This window comes from Crotalus tigris, unplaced genomic scaffold (genome assembly GCF_016545835.1).
Source record: "Crotalus tigris isolate CLP2741 ecotype Arizona unplaced genomic scaffold, ASM1654583v1 scf7180000024424.1579004, whole genome shotgun sequence".
Classification (NCBI taxonomy): domain Eukaryota; kingdom Metazoa; phylum Chordata; class Lepidosauria; order Squamata; family Viperidae; genus Crotalus; species Crotalus tigris.
Genome location: NW_024100591.1, coordinates 486,399 through 510,199, shown reverse-complemented (window position 1 = coordinate 510,199; position 23,801 = coordinate 486,399). Strand labels below are relative to the sequence as shown.

Below are 23,801 nucleotides of genomic sequence, written 5' to 3'. Positions count from 1 at the left end.
GAAAATATGGTAGGTGAGTCTGGTTTTTTTTTATAGTAGGTCTCTTTTCCATTAACCTTTGGTAGAAGCTCTACTTACTTTTGGGGAGGTGTATTTCTTTCAAAAGGGAGGCTAGAAATGAAAAAATGGAACAAGCTAAACTGCAGGAATACAACCATACATTTTGGTGGAAATGAATCATAGATGCAATGAAAGGGGGAAACCCGGATTCAATCCCTACTTGATACAGGATCTGCTATAACTTTTGGACTGATAGCTATCCAGCCTCTATCTGAAGATATCCATGAAGGAAGGGGAGGCGGGGGGGTATCCATACTACTTCATGAGACTGCTTAATACAATGAGGCAAGTGTAAATACTTGCTATTACTACTATTACAATAATCCATCAGACATGCTCTTACTATATACAGGTAGTCCTCAACTTACCACAATTTCTGTTGTTAAGTGAGACATTTGTTAACTGAGTTTTGCCCCATTTTACGACCTTTCTTGCCACAGTTGTTAAGTTAGTAATCTGGTTGTTAAACATGTCTGGCTTCCCCATTGACTTTGCTTGTCAGAAGGTCACAAAAGGTGATCAAAATAATCTAAAAAAATAAGGTCCCTAGAATCCTGGGTAACTGTTATACTAAAGTTATATGTTGCATTCAGGATTCATTGCTTCTTAAAATCAGCTCTTATTCTTGTTTGGTTTATATCCTACTCATAAGGCTAATACTCATATTCATAGGAGCCGGGGTAGCACAGTGGTTAGAATGCAGTATTGCAGGCTAAGTCAGCCCTGTTCGATCCTGACTGGCTCAAGATTGATTCAGCCTTCCGAGATGGTAAAATGAGGACCTAGATTGTTGGGGGCAATAGGCTGACTCTGTAAACCACTGTCAAGTGTTATATAAGTCTAAGTGCTATTGATAGGTCAATTTTCATAGCATTTTTATTGTTGAAAACCGTCAGTGTAGAATTTAGATGATCATCTGAACGAATGGAAGATAAGAAAAGCTCCTCTGGTACAAACCACACTCACCTGTCCCAATGTACATCACATGATAGAGTGTATCCTTGCCCTGAACAATGTCAACTACCAATTTGGAAAAACGGATGTTGTCCTGAGTAACATATGGATCCACAGAGACAGGTTGCACCACATCATTCATGAGGAACAAGCGCTGAGCATCCTGCAGGATCCTTTCTGTTAGATTCTCATTGGGGCCATCATCATTCAATACTCCACACTGAAAGGAACACAAAAAGAAAGGAACAAAGGTATTTAGTCTTGTATTATTTAACTCAATTATTTTAAAGTTTACCTAAAATATTCTTGAATAAATTGTTCTGTCACTCATTTGTAAGTACCTTTTGTTTATGAAGGCTACCTCAGTATTACTCCTAATCTCCTTACCCTACATCTCATCTCTGAAGAACACACACACACACACACACACACACACACACACACACACATTTGACTAGGGATGTTTTTAACTACAGGATTGTATTTTAGTTCTTAAACCTTAATGACATTGGTTATGTGTACCAAAAAAATTGCTTGTGCATTTTTCAATTGCTCACATTTTCATATTAAATGTCCTGCTTGAAAGCATGTGAGGAATTAATTTTTTTTCCAATAATTTTTTCCCAGCCAGTATATTATCTTTGTTATCTCCTGAAGGCTTCATCGACCTTTTGTTTCTTCTCTACTTGAAACATTCTCTATTTTTTTTTTTAAAAAAAAAAAAAAATCCTGCTACCCACCATTATTACATTCTTTTTTATAAGATTCCCAGCTTGGCTTTGTAATCTTCTCATACTTCTTTTGCAATGCAAATTTTATTCTTTTAAAAGGACTACAGAATGTCCAAAATATTCCTCAATGCTACTTAAGTTGGGAGCATGTAACATAACACACTTCCAGTGAACTGGTATCTGACAAGTATCTAGCATAAAAAACAGGAATGGAATCAACAAGCAATTGTCTGCAACCACCCTCCACAAAGGCAGGTAGCAGGCAGGGATAGAGCAGTAGGCACACAGTTGATAACAGATCAGCTGTGGGTCTTCTGTTGAAATAACTGGCAACGCTGGCAATAACTGGCAATACTGAGTTACCAGAATCCTCACATATGCAAAGTGACCTGACAAATACAATACAGTGGTACAAGTAGGCAGAATGGATAGACACTTGGTCACTTCAATTAAATAGTCATATCACAGAGCTGAGGAAACTCTCTGGAGCAGCACCCCCTGGAGATAAACATGGTTTCCCCTCTTGAAGTCTCTTAAAACCTGGCTTTGTCAAAACTGACTTAAAAGATGGAGGAAGGAGACCATCAAGCAAGGAATAACATTAAAGGAGGATATGGCTGATCTCCCTTATACTACCTGGAGGACACTGAAATAGATTGAGAGTTGGAACGCCTAAATATACAACCAGTATGCTTAATTGGAGGTTTTTAGTGGATATCAACGGCTATGTGAATGTGGAGAGACACAGAGCCTGGCCCAACTGTTGGTATGTTGGCTGCTACCAGAAACATGTACTAATAATGACTTATTTTTGGCCAATGACAAAGGTGGCTTCATTCTGGAAGTTTGAAGTTTGATCTAGACACGAAAGAAGAAGTACCTGGCTTTGTTCCTAGCCTGGGGTTAGACTGTTTATAGAACAAAATTGTGATGGCAATTTTTGGCCATTTATGTGTTTTTGTATAGATGGTCATGCTCCCTTTTCAATTATGCGGTCTTTGAAATATTGTAAATTGCCCCAAATTTTTGGGAGTCAGGCAGCCTCCATATCCAATAAACTGAATTGTATTGTACTAAATAGAATTGAAGGTTTACTGTCAAAAAAATATAATCTTGGAGATGGACAATACTAACACGGGAAAATAATGTATATCTTTCCTTACTGCTGAAACATTTAGGTGTCATTGTAAGATTTGGGATTGCAAAACTGAAGCCTACACTTGACTGTCAAAGATCACTGGATGACTTTTGGCTAGCCACTATCTTTATGTTTAATCAGCTTCAAAGTAATGTTATGGAAATGAAAATAGAACTGGGAATCCTCTTTATGTCAGCTCAAACTCCTAAAGAAAAAGGAGATATAAACCTAACAGATAAATAGATACATAAGTGAATAATATCTCCTGTAATCTTTTTTCCTGGCTATATTAAGCAAAGAAATGACACAAATAGCATCACTCTATTACTCTTTTATATACAGTCAGATCAAGGCTTCTGTTCCTGTCCGCTAATTCACACATGCCACCTACCCATATAAATTTAAATTCCTTATGTCCAAACTTGAAACACTAGTCAACATACAAGACTGATTGATTACAATGTTTTACCACAGATGAAACAGAAGAAGTTCTGAGTGAGTTGAAATTGTCCTAAAATACCTGAAAATTTGGAATTGGGTTGATTGTTGGGAGCCATGCAGATCTTGGATTCTCCTGGTAACGGAAAGGTCCATTAAAGGCTTGTGTAATAGCACTGAGATTGAAGGCACAAACTGCTGAAGCAGCAATACTGTTTCTAGACACAAGGACAGAAGAGAAGAGAAAGGAAGAAAATCAATTTAATCTTTGGAGCACTGACACTTTCATCATAACAGACATCAAATCTCGGAAAAATAAATGGCACATAGATTGCCAAGAAGCAGCACACAAGGCTACAGGCCTCAGAAGGGATGAAAAGAATCTACATGGATGAGGTGACAATCAGGAAATGTTGAAAAGTCCCTCTTGAACACCTCATGTGATTTAAGACTGGGAAAAGCAATTTTGACACGGAAAGTCACACACAGTTTAATTCACAAGGAACATTAATACTGATACCCCATCAATCCTGACTGGTGGTAAGTGGGCTTAATTTTTAAACCTCTAGTTTATTTTCCAAGGTGAGATTTAATTTTAAGCTCCACAGGTTCCACTGCAAGATATTAATTCACCCTCTGACGAAGTCCAGCCACATCTATTAAAGTAGCCATTCTATTTGCATAAGAGGCTCAAGACATGTCAAGAATAGGGAAATCAGAACTTGTATAATCTTTTACCTAATATTGTAGTTATCTATCAGAACTTCAGAACAGGTAACTTTTTATGGGGTGCTAGTTGAATTGGACTCAGAAACGGAATTAATTAAAGATTGTATGATTAGATGGGCCCAAAACTTTGGTGAATTAGTCCCATTGGATACATGGGAAACCATTTGGGTAAGAAATGTCAAATTTACACAGGCACAGAATTTAAGGGAGAATTTTTATAAAATGTTTTATAGATGGCACCTTGACCCACAAAAAATGTCTTTCATGTACCCGGACTTACAGCCTAAATGTTGGAGATGTGGTTGCTTGGATGCCACCTATTATCACATTTGGTGGTCGTGAAGAGAGATAAAAGCATTTTGGATTAAGATATGGTGGAATATTCAGAGAATTTTTAGAAGGAGGGTAAAATTTACTCCGCAGTTATTTTTGTTGGGTATAGTTACTGATTGTGATACAAAGGAGGTTATATTGATGTTAAATTTGATTACAGCAGCAAGGCTGTTAGTAGGACAATATTGGAAGAAGGAATCCTTGCCTACACTGCAGGAATGGTTTTTTAAAGTGTCTTATTTGGCGGAAATGGCAAAGATTTCGGCTTTTTTAAAGGAACAAACGCAAGAGAAATTTCTTGCTGTTTGGGATAAATGGATAGAATTCATACAATTTAAATTGGATATAAAAAAATATCATATTGCTTTTTCATAATTTTTATTTCTAAATATATATACATATATTTTAGTCTTATTTTTTTTTCCTTTTTATATATAATTTTTTTTTAATTAAGCCTATATTCTGCTCTAGGAAGCTCAGGGGGGGAGGGGGGTGTTTTGGGGGGGGATGGGGAAGGGGATGTTATGTTTAGTTTTTTGTATATGTTGTTTTCTGTTTTTGTATTGTTTTATTTTTTTCTGTTCTTTTGTAAAAACTTATAAAAATTTTCAATAAAAAAAAGAATAGGTAGCTTTTGGGAAGAAGCAGCTGAACACGTGCCAAAGACCTAGAATATGATCTACTGAAGCAGAACTCTGAAGCAAACCAAATCTTAGCAAAGCCTTATTGGATACCAAGTCTCCTAAAACATTGTTTTGATTATTCCCAGGTTATCCCATTATTCACTAAATGTTCCTATATATTTTGTACATTCAAAAAGTTTCTGGTACAGATTTTTCAATATCCAAATGACTTCAAAACAAAATCCCTACAGAGCCTCACTTCTTCCTTTGCTAACTAAAGGGAGTAGCAAGAAATGATGCTTTTCACAATATATTTATACCTCCAGATATATGCCTTCAGTTTCCCTTAATGTCGATCCATTAAAATCAAGAAGTGCAGTCACTTATTTGTGGTCTTTGTTTAATGCACATGTCAATCATTATCAGATTAATAGTTGGAAAAGGAAACCATTTAGCCATTACAATATGTAAGTGCATTTTTGAGGTTTAAGAATAGATTGGAACTAACAGCTGAAATACAAGTGTAGGTGAGAAAACCAAACAAAATACTTGACATAAGTTTTCAATTGTGCTGGGTCTGTTTTACTTTTCTACATAATATTCTCTTCATTCTCTCTTTTCAACGTATTTGAGATATGCTTTGTTGTTGTTGGTAATTGCGAAGTCATGTCTGACCCATTGCGACCCCATGGACAACGTTCCTCCAGGTCCTTACTATCTTCTGGAGTCCATTTAAGTTCACACCTACTGCTTCAGTGACTCCATCCAGCCATCTCATTCTCTGTCGTCCCCTTCTTCTATTGCCCTCAATCTTTCCAAGCATTAGGCCCTTCTCCAGTGAGTCCTTCCTTCTCATTAGGTGGCCAAAGTATTTGAGTTTCAACTTCAGGATCTGGCCTTCTAAAGAGCAGTCAGGGTTGATCTCTTCTAGGACTGATCGGTTTGAACGCCTTGCAGTCATAGGGACTCGCAGGAGTCTTCTCCAGCACCATAGTTCAAAGGCCTCAATTCTTTGGCGCTCAGCCTTTCTTATGGTCCAACTTTCACAGCCATACATTGCAACTGGGAAAACCATGGCCTGGACTATACGCTTTTTTGTTGGCAGGGTGATGTCTCTGCTTTTTAGTATGCTGTCTAGATTTGCCATAGCTTTCCTCCCCAGAAGCAAGCGTCTTTTAATTTCTTGGCTGCAGTCCCCATCTGAGGTGATCTTGGAGCCCCCAAAAATGAAATCTGTCACTACCTCCATTTCTTCCCCATCTATTTTCCAGGAATTGAGAGGGCCGGATGCCATGATTTTGGTTTTCTTAATGTTGAGTTTCAAGTGAGATATGCTATCCTTATTCAAATGCAATCTACAAAAGAGCTGACACTGAGATTTTATAATTTGGAGAGTATCAATTTAAGACAAAGTACTTGCAAAGCCGAACTGAGGATTCAAAACATTTCAGTTTTATTTTAAGTAGTAGGGAAAAGGAGGACAAGGAAGAATCATGGGGTTCAAAATAGTTTTTAAAAAGTGTCTAAAAATACAGAAGGCCCTTTCCAAACAGCACAAAACAGCATGCCATCCTGCTGTGCAAATATCTGAATGATTGCTTTTTATATTGTGTCACTAATGGAAATAATTCGGACTTCTATGAAAAGAACAACTTTTTACTAAACTGGTAATGTTTTACTACTGGGAACAACTGCATTCCAGGTTGTGAGATTTTAGGCAGGAAACAAGTATTTGGGCAAAATATTTAAAACGGACTCTCCTGGTCCTGTCAAAAGGAAAGAGAAAGAGATCCTATGAAATGGGGGAACAATGTAAACATCCATTGCTATTATTCTTTACCCTTGTTAAGAAGCAAGAATGCAGTTTGTGTGATGTTTGAATTAGTATCCTAGCAACATCCAGCATGCGCTGCAGGAATGGCTTATGAGTCTAACATTCATCTCAAAGGGGTTAGACCACACTTTTAGGAAGACTCCTCCAGGATCATCAAAACACCTTAAGAACTTTCTTGATCTGTACCTGAACAGAAGATCCCCTTTTTTTTTCTTGCCAAAGCAAAAGCAGTTGCTAAAAGAGTAAGTCTGCAGGCTTGCTTTCCTCTCCCAGCCATCCTCCCATTCCATTAAGCAATGCAGCAGTTGGCTGTGAACTTTTCAAAGCACTGCATGATGATGAACCTTTCTTCATTCCAGCCTAAGTGTTACTGACATGTTGCATGTTCACAGAAGGCCGTTCTTTAGACAATGCTAATGACAAATGACAATCTAATGCCTTCAGGCACAAGAGGAGAAGCAAAATAACAGTCTAAAAAAAAAACCCTGTGCAAGGTTAGAGGCTGGAGTGGGGTTTCTAAAGCAAACCACTGAATGTTTTGCAGCAAATTTCATAGCAGAAGTTCATGTTTGGATGATTCAACAGTTTTATGTCTTTGGATCTGGCATATTGGGCCGAGTGACAACTCTGTCAGCATGCACAGCAGTTGTGGGATGTAAAATGCAGAACTGGAGCTTGAACAATAAACAAGGATGCCTACCGGAAAACAACTGATTCAGAAATAGATATTCCGCTAATTCAAACATTCCAAAATTTCATGTGAAAAAGACATACAGAAGTATAAAAGTATTGTAGTGTTATAGTATGCAAAGCATTCTAAACCATCTTACTGAGAGCGTTATTATGATTAAAATATTTGCTTTTTTAACAATGATGATGATGTTATCCATTCAGTTGTGTCTGACTCTTGGAGATTCTATGGGCCAGCTCTCTCCACATCTTCTGATCTTCCACTACTTCTTTGAGTTGTTCTATGCTCTGGGTTGTTGGCATCTGCTTTTTTTTCAATACTACCATTGTCTTAGGGAACCATAAGCAGTGCACATATTAGGAGTGAGGAAGATTCTGTTCTCAGGATTCTCAATATCTTTAGGCAACTACACTTCTTGAGCAAATCACCTGAAATATGGTCTCTCCATATAATTTAGTTTCCCAGACCACAAAGAACCATTTTCCGAGATATACTAATAAAATTATGAATAGTGAAAAGCAAGGATAGCAGCAGCTGCTATATTAACATGTAAGTAACTAAACTTTTGCCCTCTAAAATCAACCTGGGCAGTACATTCCACAAACTGTGCCTGCAGCCTCTAGAGACTGAGAACATTCTGAAAAAATTCTTTGTTAAAGTGACAGAGAACACTGATTAAATACATAAAGAGTTATCCTATAATTTCATCAAAATTCAAATGGGAAGGAAATCAACTGTGGTTTTTATCCTAGCCCTGCTACCACTCTTTGGGGGAAACAGTTTTAGAGATAACTTTCTAGAAATCAGCATGCCTTTCAAAAAGTAAATGTGATCCCTTGCCATGAAAAGTTGCATTTTCCGACTCTATGTAATGGCTATAAATCAACCTCAGCAACCTGAAGACTGTGGACATCAATACCCAGAATCCCCCAGCCAGCATGCTGGATGTATGTTCATTGTTCATTGAGTCCATGTTCATTGAAATAGCATGCTGGCTGAGGGATTCTAGGAGCTGAAGTCCACACATCGTTTGTGTTGCTGAGGCTGAAAAACACTGCTCTAAATCACTCCCCTTCAATACAGAAACTCACTCAGAATTCTCTTAATTGAATTTATTTTATTTATTTATTAATTTTATATGCCACCCCTCTCCCTTACTGGCTAATGCTGTATAAATAGAGAGCTAGGCAAGCAATGCCATGGCCCCAAGTTAACTTATTTTGCAATCCATTTTGCAAAATGTTATTGTAAAGAAAAGCTCTGAGAATGAAGTCAGAAGCGAGAAAGCTCTAAACATATAGAGGAAATCCAAGAAAGACTTTTCTGATATACTATTATTACGTTTTGTCCACTGTATAATTACATTTATGTCATATGGGTCTCTGAAGAATTGGCACACTAGATGAGAGTGGCAGATTGTTGGGAAAGCAATGGACATGTGGAAAAAAAAAACACGGCATGTCCCTCTCCAGCATTTATGGGTATATTTGATCACCATTTCATTTAAAAGGCAGACTGGCTCTGTATTTTCTGGCCCGCCAATCATTAATAGGCCAATGAGAGAAAACACATCATATCCAAAGGCTTGTAAATGTTTTTTGGTGACCCATCTGGAAACTTCAATAACAACTGCTTAAATATTTCATAAGTTAGTTCCCTAAATACCTTTTTTTCCTGCTGACCTAGCTCTGTATTATGCAAGAATATACAATAAATTGGAATATAACACATTTCTCCACAATAAAGAGCGCCAAATTGGCTGAAGCCTTGGGGCTTTGCTTTTGCTTTTGTTTGAAAATTGCTACTGACCTCATTAAGCAAAAGCTTCAAGATTTGTGAGTATAGATATATTTTCCTCATTTTTGAAAAGCAAGTATGCTTTAAGATACAAATAAGGCACCTTTAATGTATCAATCATATTACTGGAGTGAACACAAGGTTTAATTTATATGCAGAAAGCACAAGCATGACACAAGTCCTGATAAAAGTTAAAAGAATAATTACCATTGTTTGTCTAGATGACTGACAAATTGGAACATTTTTTCTTCTCTGAATATTTGAAAGAACATTATGTCACAGCACAACATTCTTATTTGATCTAACTTCAACTATTATCAATAATAATTTGTCTATTCAGTTCTGAAGGTGTTCTCTAATGTTTTTTCTTCTTCTTAAGTTAAAGAAAAATATAAAATATAATTGCATATAAGCTCCTGTTTTCTACTACCAAGAGTGCAGTGTAAACAATTAAGGGTGAGATGGAGAAAAATACATATATGTAGTCTTTGGTTATTCGAGTTTTCTCCCGCATCAAATTGGAAGTGTCTTGGCTCCTAGAAGCACGAAGCCAAAAACACCAGCCTGAAGATGATGAATGAGAATTCGCCGAAACATCGCCAAGATACTTCCAATTTGACGCGGGAGAAAACCCGAATAACCAAAGACCTACATACAAACACCCGCAAAAACCTCACAAAACAAATACACACATATATATACACTGAACAATGAAAGAAACACACTGTTCTCTGATTCATCAGAGATATCAACTCTGGATAGTTACCAAATAAGAATCCTTTCCAGCTAATCACACATCAATTTAATACACCAAGCTATGAACAAGCTTTGTGCTTCTCCATATCAGCCAGAGATTTTTTTGGAGTCATTCACAGATAAATCAGACTACAATTTCCAATTTCATTCCTTTGGGAAAACCAAGGTTCATGAATTTGGGACTAGCCACAGCAAGACGCTTCCCTCCCTCCCCCAAATTCCTGCTGGGATTTATTTTGCTTATGGGAAGCTTGCATGGAAAAAGTCAGTGAGGAAGCCAGCAGCAAGTTACAAGTCCAAAGTCAATAGGCAGGCAAGTGGCTGCTGCTGGCTAGAGGAGGGAGTGAAGGTGTATGTGGAAATATGGGTTGGGAAACGTACCTAGGGATCTGGGAGAGGTGCTATGTAAGTCAGGACGGGCACTCAGGTAAGTGACACAGGTTGGGAATGGTGTACAGAAGTATACAAGAGCTGCTGCATAGATCAGGGAAGACAAAGCGGCATGGGTTGAGAATGGTGCATTGGGATGTATAAGAGGTGCCGCATGGCTTAAGGAAGGCATGCAGGGGGACAGCATGATCAGGAGTGCTATATGAGCATGTGCAGGAGGTGCCACACAGATTGGGAGGCAGTGCAAGTCAGGGAGGATACATGGAAGTGTGCAAGAAGTGCATGAGTTGGGGAAGGTATATGGGAAGGTGGCATTGACTCAAGAAGGGTATGCAGGGTCCTTCCAATCTGTTTTCTCTCCCTCTCCCCCTTCTCATTTCCTGCTGCTGGGTGGGCAGGGAATCAAGGGATTGTCCGAATGTCTGGGAAACTGTCCTGGAACACTGAAAATGAGGAACACCTGACTAGCAGCCACAAATTCCTCAAATTTCATTCCCTCAGGAGTCACGTGTTCCGGATTTTGGACTCATGCTGTAAGTTTACTTACCGTATTTTCCGGCGTATAAGATGACTTTCTAAACCCTGAAAATTTTCTCAAAAGTCGGGGGTCATCTTATATGCCGGGTAGCTGTTCTCTGAATTTAAAACCAATCTGCCCCCTAGTGGCCAGTCCTATTTTTTTTTTTTACAGAAATAAGCACTAACACAGTGTTTTTCAACCTTGACAATTTTAAGGCATGTGAACTTCAACTCCCAGAATTCCACAGCCAGCAGGACAAAGCATTCAAAAATCCCATTTAAATTTTTAAATTTTTCTTTACAAATGTAAACCCAGCAAACACACTGTTTACCAACTATTAAGTGATTTATGTTTTAAAAAATCAATAAAATATATGGGGAAAACAATACCAGCTGAGTTCACGAAGCATTAGGGAAGCAGTGGTGGGCAACACTCACTTTCTAGCAGCAAAGGAATTGAGCTCCTATTGTGCTCATCTATACACAGAAATTCAATATTGTACCGTATTTTCCGGCGTATAAGACGACTTTCTAAATAAACTCTGAAAATCTTCTCAAAAGTTGGGGGTCATCTTATATACCCAGTCGTCTTATATGCCGGAATATACGGTATTTATCAGATCGTGAAACCTCCCAACGCCCTTACAGAGTTAGTCCATTTGAGGTACTGTAGTTCAAAAATTGCTGCCCTATGATGCACCATTTCTCCCAGGTAAAAGATATAGAAGGAAAAGTTTTAGTAGTATGAAAACATTCTCATTAGGCATTTTACCAACTTCCTCCTCTGAATTTATTTTTTAATTTACCCACAGTAATTGTAACCAGCCCATCCAGTCCAAGCCCTGTTGAGATGTTACAGAAAGGGCTACATTCACTAAGCAAGGAAGCCCTCTTAAGCCGCAGCTTATCTTTAGACTATTCTGCAGGCACCCATGCATTTCAGCAAGGGATATTTGAAAATATTGGCACAGCAAATATAAGACAATTGACCCCCACCCCCGTCTCTCTCTCTCTCTCTCTTACACATACACATAGGCAGTTTGAAGGTAATTGTTTAGGGGGGAAAAAATCCTTGACTTCTTAAAATAAATATAGCATTGTAGAAAAAACAACAACAAAGCATTAAAGACAACTGAGTGGGAACACAAAAGAAATAAGAAACTCACACATTGGTTGTGAATACTCCATAGATCAAATCCTGTTCAGGAAGATAAAATGTGCTTTGCAGTTCATTGTAGTAAAAAGGGATTTCTCCAGAACGGGAACAATTCAGCCGAGCCTTCATGAAAGTTGTCCACGTATCTTCCAACAAAAATCTGCCCCCAACATCATTTTTACAAACTCTGGCCACCCGAGAATAGACTGTTTTTCCACAATCATGCTCTACAGCATTCTCACGGAAAAAGAAGTAAGTGAACAAACCAATGTCATAGGCAGCAATGAAGTTGGGCTCTGGAGAAAAATTAAACCATAAAACACAGTGAGAAATACATTAAGAAACTGAGCTTTCCATACGAAGTATGAACAAATGCTCACAAGAGACGTGAAGGAGAAAAACAGATCTTTTTCAGAACATCTAAGAAACACAAGCAAGTTATGGTCTGATTCTTAAAAGCACATCAATAATTGATTCCTCAGCATCAAGAGATAAGTTACATGTTATAAATAATCCATCAGTATCAAAACATAAAGGCAGAACATATATAATCTCACTGTTATTTTCGCTCTTTGGTTTTTTTTTTCTCATGGAGTTGAGTTGTACATTCATTTTTAAATCATTAGGCTGAGGATTTATGTGTGATGGGATATGTGGATGACAGTATACTTTTTAAAAATTACAGTATGCTCACCAAATTTTATGCATTATCTAAGGAAAGGAAAAATACTGAAAATATTTATGCACAATCAAATTATTCTGAACCGAATTATTCTGCTTGTTTCAGATTTTTTTTAATTTATAAGGTTTACATCATGTATTCATTATTATCAATTCAAGGGTTTATTCAAGTATTAGCCCTGATTAAAACTCTTCAGATACCATGTCTTTCATAAATAATGGGTTCTTTCTTTCTTTCTTTCTTTCTTTCTTTCTTTCTTTCTTTCTTTCTTTCTTTCTTTCTTTCTTTCTTTCTTTCTTTCTTTCTTTCTTTCTGGAGAAGTAATATTCAGCAGTGTGATTTTTTTTACTTATTACTACCCAGATTCTGAATGTCTGTACATGCTCATCTGACTTGTGGGAAAATCGGCCTAAATTTTATAAGCTGTTTTAATGACAAAGTACAGAAATGCTTTCAAGCAGCCAAAGGGGAAGAATCAGTAAAAGGAACATTAACTTCTATAGGTTAAAATGAACAAGCTGACCATCCACATACAGTCACAATGTCCCAGACAATAACTGTGATTCAACTACTGGGAAGAGCATTGTCTTTTCTTAGGGTTTTTGCAGTTGCACCCACGTAATCTTTATAGATCATTCTCAAAACCTTGGAATTGCTCTTATATTCCTATCTCTGAAAAAAATAAAACACCCAAATTTTCCACTTAGCTAGAACTGGATTTGAGCCAATTTGGTGTAACGATGAAGGTACCAGGTTAGAAAATGGGAGGCTGTGATTTCTAGCTCTGCCTTGGGCATAAATCCAGCTAGGTGACCTTGGGCCAGTCACTCTCTCTCAGCCCTAGGAAGAAGGCAAGGGCAAATCACTTTTGAAAAACCTTGACAAAAAAACTGCAGGGATTTGTCCAAGAAATTTCAGGAATCAACACTTATTTGAAGGTACACACACGTGCGCACACACACACACACACACACACTTCTGAATTTATCTGAAAATACATCTGGCAACTCTGATTATGGAATCAGTTTCAACTGAAGTGAACAGATGTTAACTTTTTTTTCATAAGAATGAACTGCCAGCCCAAGTCTTCTTCCACAACAAAGGAACTTGAGGCTTAGTGTCAGGCTTTGAAGTAGATCAGGGCAAGAAACAGACTCTACAAGTTTGACTGGAAGTCTCCTTTACAGATAGTCCTCTACTTACAACCACAATTGGGCCCAAAATTTATGTTGTTAAGTGAGACATTTAAGTGAATTTTGCTCCATTTTATGATCTTTCTTGCCACAGCTGTTAAGTGAATCTGACTTCCCCATCTGACTATGCTTGTCAGAAGGTTGCAAAAGGGGATCACATGACCCCATGATCATAAATATGAGTCAGTTGCCAAGAGTCTGAGTTTTGATCATGTGACCATGGGGATGCTGCAACGGTCAATAAATGGGGAAAATAGTCGTAAGTTACTTTTTTTTTTAGTGCTGTTGAAACTTTGAAGAGTCACTAAATGAACTGTTGCAAGTCAAGGATTACCTGTATTAATACAGGCTGTAGAAAGTCTGATTGTGTTTTCCCCTCCCTTCCTCTTGTACCCTTGGAAGTTAAGATGAAGCTAATTTGAATTTCCTTTGTATGCATTCCTTAATTTTTTGTGCTTAAAGGATGTGTTTTTGCTTCTGTAACCTTCTGGCACGTTTCCTCCAAGGTCACATCTGTGGCTGTCTACACCTAGACATTCACTAGCCCACAATTATGAAGTGGTAGTTTAAAAGACAATTTTGTGAAATTAATCTTCAGTTATACTTCTTATCTGGGACTACCTCATGCAGTACCTATTTCTTCCTGGACCACCATTCTCTGTGTCTTGGTGTATATGCCAGGTGAGCATCTTAAGTAGATCTGCTGGAAATCATAGCCCCAACCACACAGGCAGCTGCCTCAGGGCCAATAGAATGGTGAAAGGGAACAGAAGCAACAAACACAAGTAGCATGTTTGCCTGTTGGTTTGTAGTTAATGATGATGCACAGAAATTCCCTGGAGATGTGAAGAGCTATGTGACATTGTTGTTCACTAGAGTTCAAGTACACTTTCAAAAGGAGAAAGGTTCCTCAGAGGGAGGCTCATCATACTAAGTGTTTCAATATTGCTTTTCAGTCAGCTAATTGATTAAATGAACAGCCATTAAACTGAACAGCCCTATTAAACACAACAGACAAGTATTTTAAGGCATTTTGCAAGATTCCTTCAGCTAACTCATACATGAGACATACCATTTCTCAAATGTGAATATATGCTAATAGCCTGCAGCCAAGTGCATCTTCATTCTAGGGCTATTTTACTCTTTTGCTTGCATTCAGCTACCTCCAATAAGCAGCAATACCTCACTTTCATCATTAAATCTATTTGCGTTGATTCTCCCATATCCCAGGGACCTGCACCAAGGGTGCACCAAAAGTGTTTTTAAAAGGCAACTGGACTTTGTTTTTTTTTCCCTTGGAGACATTTTGCTTCTCATTCAAGAAGCTTCTTCAGCTCTTCAACCAAGAGCTGAAGAAGCTTCTTAGATGAGAAGCAAAACATCTTCAAGAAAAAAAGTCCAGTTGCCTAATAATAATAATAATAATAATAATAATAATAATAATGCCAAATCCAGTCTGAACATCTGGCTGACTGTGCGATGAGCAATAATAATAATAATAAAGTTGTAAGGGACCTTGGAGGTCATCTAGTCCAATCCCCTGCTCAGGCAGGAAACCCTATATCATTTCAGACAAATGGCTGTCCAGTCTCTTTTTAAAAACTTCCAGTGTTGGAGCATTTACCACTTCTGGAGGCAGGTTGTTCCACTGATTAATTGTTCTCACCATCAGGAAGTTTCTCCTTAGTTCTAGGTTGCTTCTCTCCTTGATTAGTTTCTACCCGTTGCTTCTTGTCCTACCTTCAGGCGCTTTGGAAAATAGCTTGATTCCCTCTTCTTTGTGGCAGCCCCTGAGATATTGGAATACTGCTATCATGTCCCCCCTTGTCCTTCTCTTCGTTAAACTAGACATACCCAATTCCAGCAACCGTTCCTTATATGTTTTAGCCTCCAGTCCCCTAATCATCTTTGTTGCTCTTCTCTGTACTCTTTCTAGAGTCTCAACATCTTTTTAAAATTGTGGTGACCAAAACTGGATGCAGTATTCCAAGTGTGGCCTTACCAAGGCATTGTAAAGTGGTATTGATACTTCACATGATCTTGATTCTATCCCTGTTAATCCAGCCTAGCACTGTGTTGGCTTTTTTGGCAGCTGCAGCACACTGCTGGCTCATATTTAAGTGATTGTCCACTAGGACTCCAAGATCCCTCTCACAGTTACTACTATTAAGCAGGGTACCACCTATACTATACCTGAACATTTTGTTTTTCTTGCCTAAATGTACAACCTTACTTTTTTCACCATTGAATTTCATTTTGTTAGATAATGCCCAGTGATCAAGTCTGTCCAGATCCTTCTGTATCTTAAACCTGTCTTCTGGAGTGTTGGCTATTCCTGCCAGCTTGGTGTTGTCTGCCAATCTGATGAGTTCCCCATCTATCCCCTTGTCCAAATAGTTGATGAAGATGTTGAAGAGCACTGGGCCTAGAATAGAGCCCTGGGGCATCCCGCTACACACTTCCCTCCATGTAGATGCAGTTCCATTGAAGACCACACGCTGAGTACAGCCGGTCAGCCAGCTACGAATCCATCTGGTGGTGATGCTGTCTAACGCACATTTTTCTATCTTATCAAGTATAGGTTGTGATCTACTTTATCAAATGCCTTACTGAAGTCCAAGTAAATTATATCCACAACATTCCTCTGATCCACTAATTTTGTCCCTTGGTCAAAGAATGCAATAAGATTTGTCTGACATGATCTGTTTTTGACAAACCCATGTTAGCTTTTGGTAATGACTTTGTTTGCCCCTAGGTGTTCACTGATTCATTGTTTGATTATCTTTTCCAGAATCTTCCCAGGTATTGAGGTCAGGCTGATAGGTCTGTAATTTCCTGGATCCATTTTTTTCCTTTTTTTGAAGATGGGAACTACATCAGTTCTTTTCCAGTCCTCTGGTAGTTCCCCAGTGCTCCAGGATCTTTGAAAAATATAGTTCAGTGGTTCTGGGATCACATCTGCCAGTTCCTTGAGAACCTTGGGGTGTAATCTATCTGGTCCTGGTGATTTGAATTCGTCTAGGCTGGGCAGGTGCTCACTTGCTATTTTCTTGCCTATCTTAATTTGTGTTTCTATTCTGTTTTTTTATGGTACTGTTTTTGATAGGTTGGTCTGTTTTTTCCCTTTGTGTAAAGACGGATGCAAAAATGAGTTGAGTAGTTCTGCTTTCTTCCTGTTGCTTGTCACCTTCTTGCCACTTTCCTCCACTAATGGACCAATCATTTCCTTAACTTTTGGGACAACCATGACCTGGATGACTGAGAATCTCTGTAGACATTTACCATAGCGCAGTTTTCCCTAATTCCCCCCCCCCAAAAAAAAACAATGGTCTCAGGAATGTTTTCATTATTGAATAATTTGGGCCTGCAGAATTCAACAGGAAAGTGAGAGCATAGGCCTGAAATAGGTCTTCTGGGGAATGATCCCATATTAGAGGAGATCAAATAAGTAATTATTTAATATTAGAAATGATAAGATGGTTGGTTATTTTTTCTTTCAACAAAAACAAAAACTGTTCAAATACAAATCTCCATAACCTGGGCCAAAAAGCAACCAGAAAAGATGGAGGAAAATTACATTGGCCAAAGTGGTGGGAAAGAAACCGGAAGTTTTTTTTTAAAAAAAAAAACATTTCAGCCTTAAAAAGTACCCAGAGGACTTTGTCAGTTGAGTGAATAAGTCAGCCAAAGAGTACAGCAAACCCAGTTCCTCTCTTTCCCACTGGAATTGTTTCCAAACACTTGGAAATGTTCTTTAAAAAAAAAATAATAATAATTCTTAGAGTCAGATGAAGTTGCCTGAGTCAGAGCTGTCGTTCTGAAACTGCCATTATGAATTGTCTTTCACAATACAGCACAATCTTGAAGATTTAGTAAAGGGACCGTACTTTCACAAAATAGACACAATGGCATTCTTAACAGCCACCTACACCTAAGGAATGGATGTTCCCTAGAGATTTTGTTAAAGTCTAACCCTGAGAAGCCCTGTAAAACTTTTTTTGCCTGAGTCAACTTTTAATGGAATAGTTAAGTAAGAATAGTTAAGAAAGGGATAAGAATTCTAAATTTGTATCTGTTAGTTGGCAAGTGTATGTGCCATAGCAATGGAAACTAGGTACCCACTTAAAATTTTAGAAAAAAAAAAAACCTTTTCTTAGCTTTCTCATCCATATTTAAAATACAGTGTTCCCAAATGCAAAGAGAAACGTATTATAAATTTATTAAATGAAGAGCACAAAAAGTTAACCAACTGTGCATACACATTAACAATGCTTGAAAAATGTTGCATATTGATATCATGTAAAATGAAAGAAACTTCTCTGATATTATATAAACTTCACATCAAATACAAAAAGTTTCATGTTAAATTTAGTAAGTCTTCATGAAAAGAGGGCAAAAACTTTAAAAAGCAGAGACAGCATGGAACCTTTAGGATATAAACAGTATTTTAAATTAGGGATACATGACAAATGCTCATGCCATGCAGAAGAGCCCACTGTGGCACTATGGAAAACAGATATCCTTATTTCTAAAGGGTGTGGAAAAAGGGCGTGATTGGTACTAACTTTGTCATATAACCATGTAAAATCACTGGGAAGGTGGTGCTTCCATTAAAATCTGGAGCAACTAAATTTTAGTGGGAGATTTTATTCTAACAGATTTAGTAGCAAGGGCATATTCCAGATCCCTTCTATCAAACTCCTGGGAAACTGTGAGCCTTCTAGACCAGGGGTAGGCAACCTCGGTTCTTTTATGACTCATGGACTTCAACTCCCAGAATTCCTGAGTCAGCTGGGAGTTGAAGTCCATGAGTCATAAAGGAACTGAGGTTGCCTACCCCTGGTCTAGACCAAACCAAATCCACACACACACACACACACACACACACACACACACACACACACACACACAAGAATTCCTAGAAGCTTGCATTCAGACAAACCAGCAATCAATTGACACATGTCTTTACATACTATTAAAAAGACAGTAAAAAAGCTAAGGAAACAAAAAGATAGAATAAATCTTCTCCAACAGCTTGCACCTAGATAAGCAGGGATTAACACCAAAGAAACAACTGAGCAGAAAACAATAACCTAATCAAGGAACTATTAGGGAGAAAACCACATCCCCACCAACACTGGTAGGCAAGCTACTGTATTATAAACAGGGAATTAAATTCATACTTGCAAGCACTGACAATGTTACATAGTTGCATAATGAAATGTCTGCAAGGAAACAATCAACTACTAAAGACTCCACATAATGGGAAAAAGCTAGCTCTCTTGAGCAGTCAATAATGCTAAGAAAGGTGGAATGGAGGACAAAAGGACAACTATTAACAAGATGAAAAGATCTGGTTACAGCAGCAATGGGAGAATCTTGGAGAGATTTAAAAGGCCAAACTGAAGGGCCAAAACAGATTATTCTATCTGTGTGAGCAAAAACTAAGAGTTTTGGGTAAACAAATAAAATTCAGCCATTCTGCAATGCCTGAGTACAAATTGTAAAACCTCCCTTTGGGACTTCACATAACACGAAAGTACTAAACTGTCCAGCATTGGAGCGTCAATTACCAGATTTACTAAAGGAAAATATAGCAAAGCCAATGCTTTGTGGCTTCAGTAGAGATGGCATATAGACATTCACTGCACCCCCCCCAACTATTGGGTGTAACCCCTCAACAACTTCAAATATTACTATATGACCAAATTGTAATTTTTAATGTGAAGAAAAACATTCTTTTTTTTTAACTGAAAAGTTTTATACAGTATACAATATCCCAAAAGCCACCCATCCCTATCCCTCCCCCCACTTCCCAGAGCTGAGTACAGGGTTACAAATTAATAATCAAATTCTAATTAACATTACCCAACTATATAAGTAACCAAATCCATAAAATACTTTAACTCCCATTTAAGATAAATATAAGCAAATTAAAACAAAAAGAATAATATCAACGTCAATATTAATTAAACCATAGTAATACCAAATCTAAAATGAGTTATTATACATTCTTAAAGATATGGCTGGAAATTAATTATAGTAAATACATAATTGAAATAAAAAGAGATCTGTTTTCATGCTTCTACTAGTCTGACACACGGTTACTTGGCTTGTGGCCTCAGCATATTCCTCAAAAACTAAATGTGGTTACCTGAAAAAAAGATAATGGTGCACCTCTGTTTGAATAGGTTTACAATTAAGGAATCCTTCATCCCTATAATACAAAGTATTCAACCAGTTGGAAGCAGCTAAGCTCTTGCCTCCTCTTATCTCTGCCTGATAGAAAGATAAACTGGGTGTTCTGACATTCTGGTGCAAGAAACATGGGCTTCATGGGTCATCAAGTTTTTAAAGATACAGTACATGATTTGATGTAAGAAACAGTTGGATATAAGCAGAACGATAGGCATATTTATGTAGCTGTAGTAACATAAATGGAATATCTGGCAGAATCTGCCCTGGGCATCGGTTTTCAGAAGAAGAAAAGATAAAGCCCTGCAGGCTATCAGTCTTGTTTCTGCATTTTTATTCGTCTTACTTCTGTTCCATTTTATCAGTGCTAGCGACCTTCAATCTGGGAGCAAGCTCCTTTCTGTTCTATTCAGCCTGGATTTTTATCAGATAAGAGAAATAATAAAGTTTTCTAAGACTGTCCAGTTGAACTAAATGCTCTTCACTACACTAAGAGTTCTTACCGTTAAGCCATTTAGAGTTGTACTGTGCTGTTCTAAGAGGTGGGATGTTTCCAAGGCTGCGATAAATGGCTGGATCCCGTCCAGAAAAGTCAATGACTGTCGCAGCATACAGTTCTCCCTGGGATGTGATCACAGCTGTTGAGTTGTGCCGGGGGTCGTAAGGGCAGCGAGCTACCCCATTTATTTTTTCAATTATTTTGCTAAGATTTCCTACCTGTATTTAAAAAAAAAAGGAGTCAGAAGATAAAATGAGAATAGTGACCCCTCCCCCCAAAAAAAGCATAGCTGACCAAGCAAAACAGATGTAAAATCTCACTTTACTGTAACTCTGGAAAATGCTATATGCACTCAGGGCAAGAACTATGATAAAAAGAACTTTAATTATCTGCCATGTGCGAAACCGCGCCCACCCCATTGCTGGCAATGGAAAAAAGTTACGATACGTCGCAACACGTCACGTGATGTTGCGTGTTTGGCACCCTTGCTATTGCACACTACATCTGTGCCCTTGCAAAGAGTTAATTATATTTTTATTTTTAAAACATGCACAACCAGGACCTAAGGGGCATGGCAGGGAAAATAGCCCTCCAGATATACTGAACAACTTCCAGCATCATTCATCATTAGCTATTTTGGCTGAAGTAATAGAACACTATAGTTCAGTGATATCTGGAAAGTCCAAGGTTCCCCATCTCTTTTATAAGGATTCTTCGGTAAAGTATTATTGTCCTAAAAACATCTATTCCATTGCTATTTCTGGTTCTCAACTAATTAATTTTCTATACCAGCCCCAGGGTCATGTCTTCATCTTCTCCAAATGGTTCGGTGCATTCTTCTCATCCAAGTTCTCATCTAAAAGACTACAGTTCACCCATTTCAGTTCTTCATTCACACACTGAGGCTGAAGCTCATATTTGATATGGAAGATTTTAGCTAACCCCGGAAATTCCATTAAAAGGATGCATGTTCCTCAGGCAGGGCTCTGAAGAAAGTCCTATTCCTGGAGATGCACTCAATGATTCCAAGTATGAAAGATTGCTTCTGGGGACATACAGAGGGCCTCTGCTAAAGACAGCAGGAATAAGCCAGATCAAGTTACAAAAAGGGACCCTTTAGCTAAGACAGTCCAAAACTGAAGGGCCTTATTGACTATCGCAAAGCTCTGGGTTTACCCAGAAACCACTGGAAGCAAGTTCCAGCAACAGAATTACATGCTTCTTTTATGAAATCCTACATTTTGAATTTAGTTTTTTATTCAGTTTAAATATTTGTCTGACGTATTTTGGACCAAGAGTAGTTTTCAGCATTTTCCAGAGCACTTTGCATGCATAATACAACAGTACAGGCATGACAAACTAATGAATGCAGATTTAGTTCGTAGTAGCAAGTAGAACTGGCATACCTGCTTATATTGCAAAAAAGGTACACCACAGGATACTGGCACCTGGATATTCCAACTACAAACCTGGACTATTCACAACTTTCTAATGTCAATCATTGCAACTAGTCATCTTTGTATTGTAATGTATGCTGCCCTTTGTTATTATTTGTTCTTTGTTCTCTCTTACAGTTGCACCTATTAAATTTAATTAATGCAACACTAACATCGTATCTCATCTCTAATGTGACTTATAAGAAACAGGGCATCCTTTATTATACTTCCACTCTTATTCTCTGGCACATCCTGAAAAGGGAAGGATACAATTTACCTGTCTGCTGGAACACACTGGTGAAAAAGCATTTGTGCCACAAGTGAAAACCTTCTTGCCATAAACAATGAGAACACGAACATAGTTTTGGCATTCCTCCTAAAGCAAAGACAAGAAAAGACACTTTACAGAAAGATGGACAATCTATGCTGACACTTGTTGGGGTTTCGTTCCAAGCAATGGTTGTAACTGATCTGCATCTGGGATCTGCTGTTGATCTGGGAATGAAGCATTCTGAAGAACAGTGTAATTACTTCTATAATTTAGTAATTTCTAGAGGTGTTCTAGCTCTGGAAAAAAAGCTTTTTTTTTTTCAGAATGCCTTGTCCAGAATATCTCCAACTGCTTTTGGTTTGGAGGACTTACTTCCAGTAACCACTTCTGCACCACTGAGGAGCATGCTTTGGGAAGAAATAGAATATTCCAGAGTTCTCTGGCATGCTGTTGCTGCGTTCAAGAATTCTGCATATCTTCTATTTCACACTCCGTTGTAAATATCATGCTACAATAACACAGATGAGAATGCGTCTAAGATTATACCAATTGTCTTTCACTGAGTCTTTCATCTTTTTACTTACTATTTACTTACTATTGCATATTTTAACCGCAGCAAGATTGGCATACGCCCAAAAATGGAAAAGAAAGGAAACCCCCACTGAGGAAGAAATAATAAATAAAATTTTATCCTGTGCTGAAATGGACAGGTTAACTCTAGAGATGAAAAATAAAACTGAAACAGAGTATTATGAAATTTGGAAAAATTTGTACGATTGTTTAGAGATAAGGAGGATTGCTGAGATGATTATCGATTGACTAGTTGATATCATAAGGACTTCTTATTAGTACCTATAATAGGGCACAACTGAAAGATATGTAAATACAATGCTGACGATTGAAAGATGGTTTATCAAAAATTTTACAGATGTTATACGCACAGTTTGTTATACTCTGTCCTGTTAAAAAATCTATTTTAAGTTTCTGTTTTTCTTTCTGTAACATAAGGTAATACTAATAGCACTGTTGAAGCCAGGGAAGTTGAATCATGTCCATTTTTGTTTTTAAAATGTACATTTAATGAAATTTGAAATTTTTTTTTAAAAAAGAATTCTGCATATCTTCTATTTCACACTCCGTTGTAAATATCATGCTACAATAACACAGATGAGAATGCGTCTAAGATTATACCAATTGTCTTTCACTGAGTAAGCATAACTGGAGAAATATAACGATAAATTATAGAGCATAACTTTTAGAAATATATGTGCCATGTTATCTTTAATTGTAAATGATATTAATATTAATGATATCAATCAAGTAAGTGATCAGAGAACACTAAATTCAAGATGGATATATTCAGAATTATGTATTGG

General features: G+C 37.7%; 1 protein-coding gene across 17 annotated transcripts in view; it reads right to left on the bottom strand.

Moving 5' to 3' along the window:
• SEMA5B (semaphorin 5B) overlaps nt 1-23,801 on the bottom strand; it is a 543,893-nt gene that overhangs the window by 85,928 nt on the left and 434,164 nt on the right. For 16 of the 17 annotated variants that reach the window (XM_039330065.1, XM_039330083.1, XM_039330076.1 and 13 more), the window contains 5 exons: nt 22,432-22,530; nt 20,723-20,936; nt 12,160-12,445; nt 3,404-3,539; nt 1,027-1,234 (listed from right to left, as the gene is read on the bottom strand). In XM_039330065.1, the coding sequence (XP_039185999.1) occupies nt 1,027-1,234; nt 3,404-3,539; nt 12,160-12,445; nt 20,723-20,936; nt 22,432-22,530 (943 nt within the window). The remainder of the gene's footprint in view (nt 1-1,026; nt 1,235-3,403; nt 3,540-12,159; nt 12,446-20,722; nt 20,937-22,431; nt 22,531-23,801) is intronic. The other variant, XM_039330082.1, reaches the window with a different exon arrangement.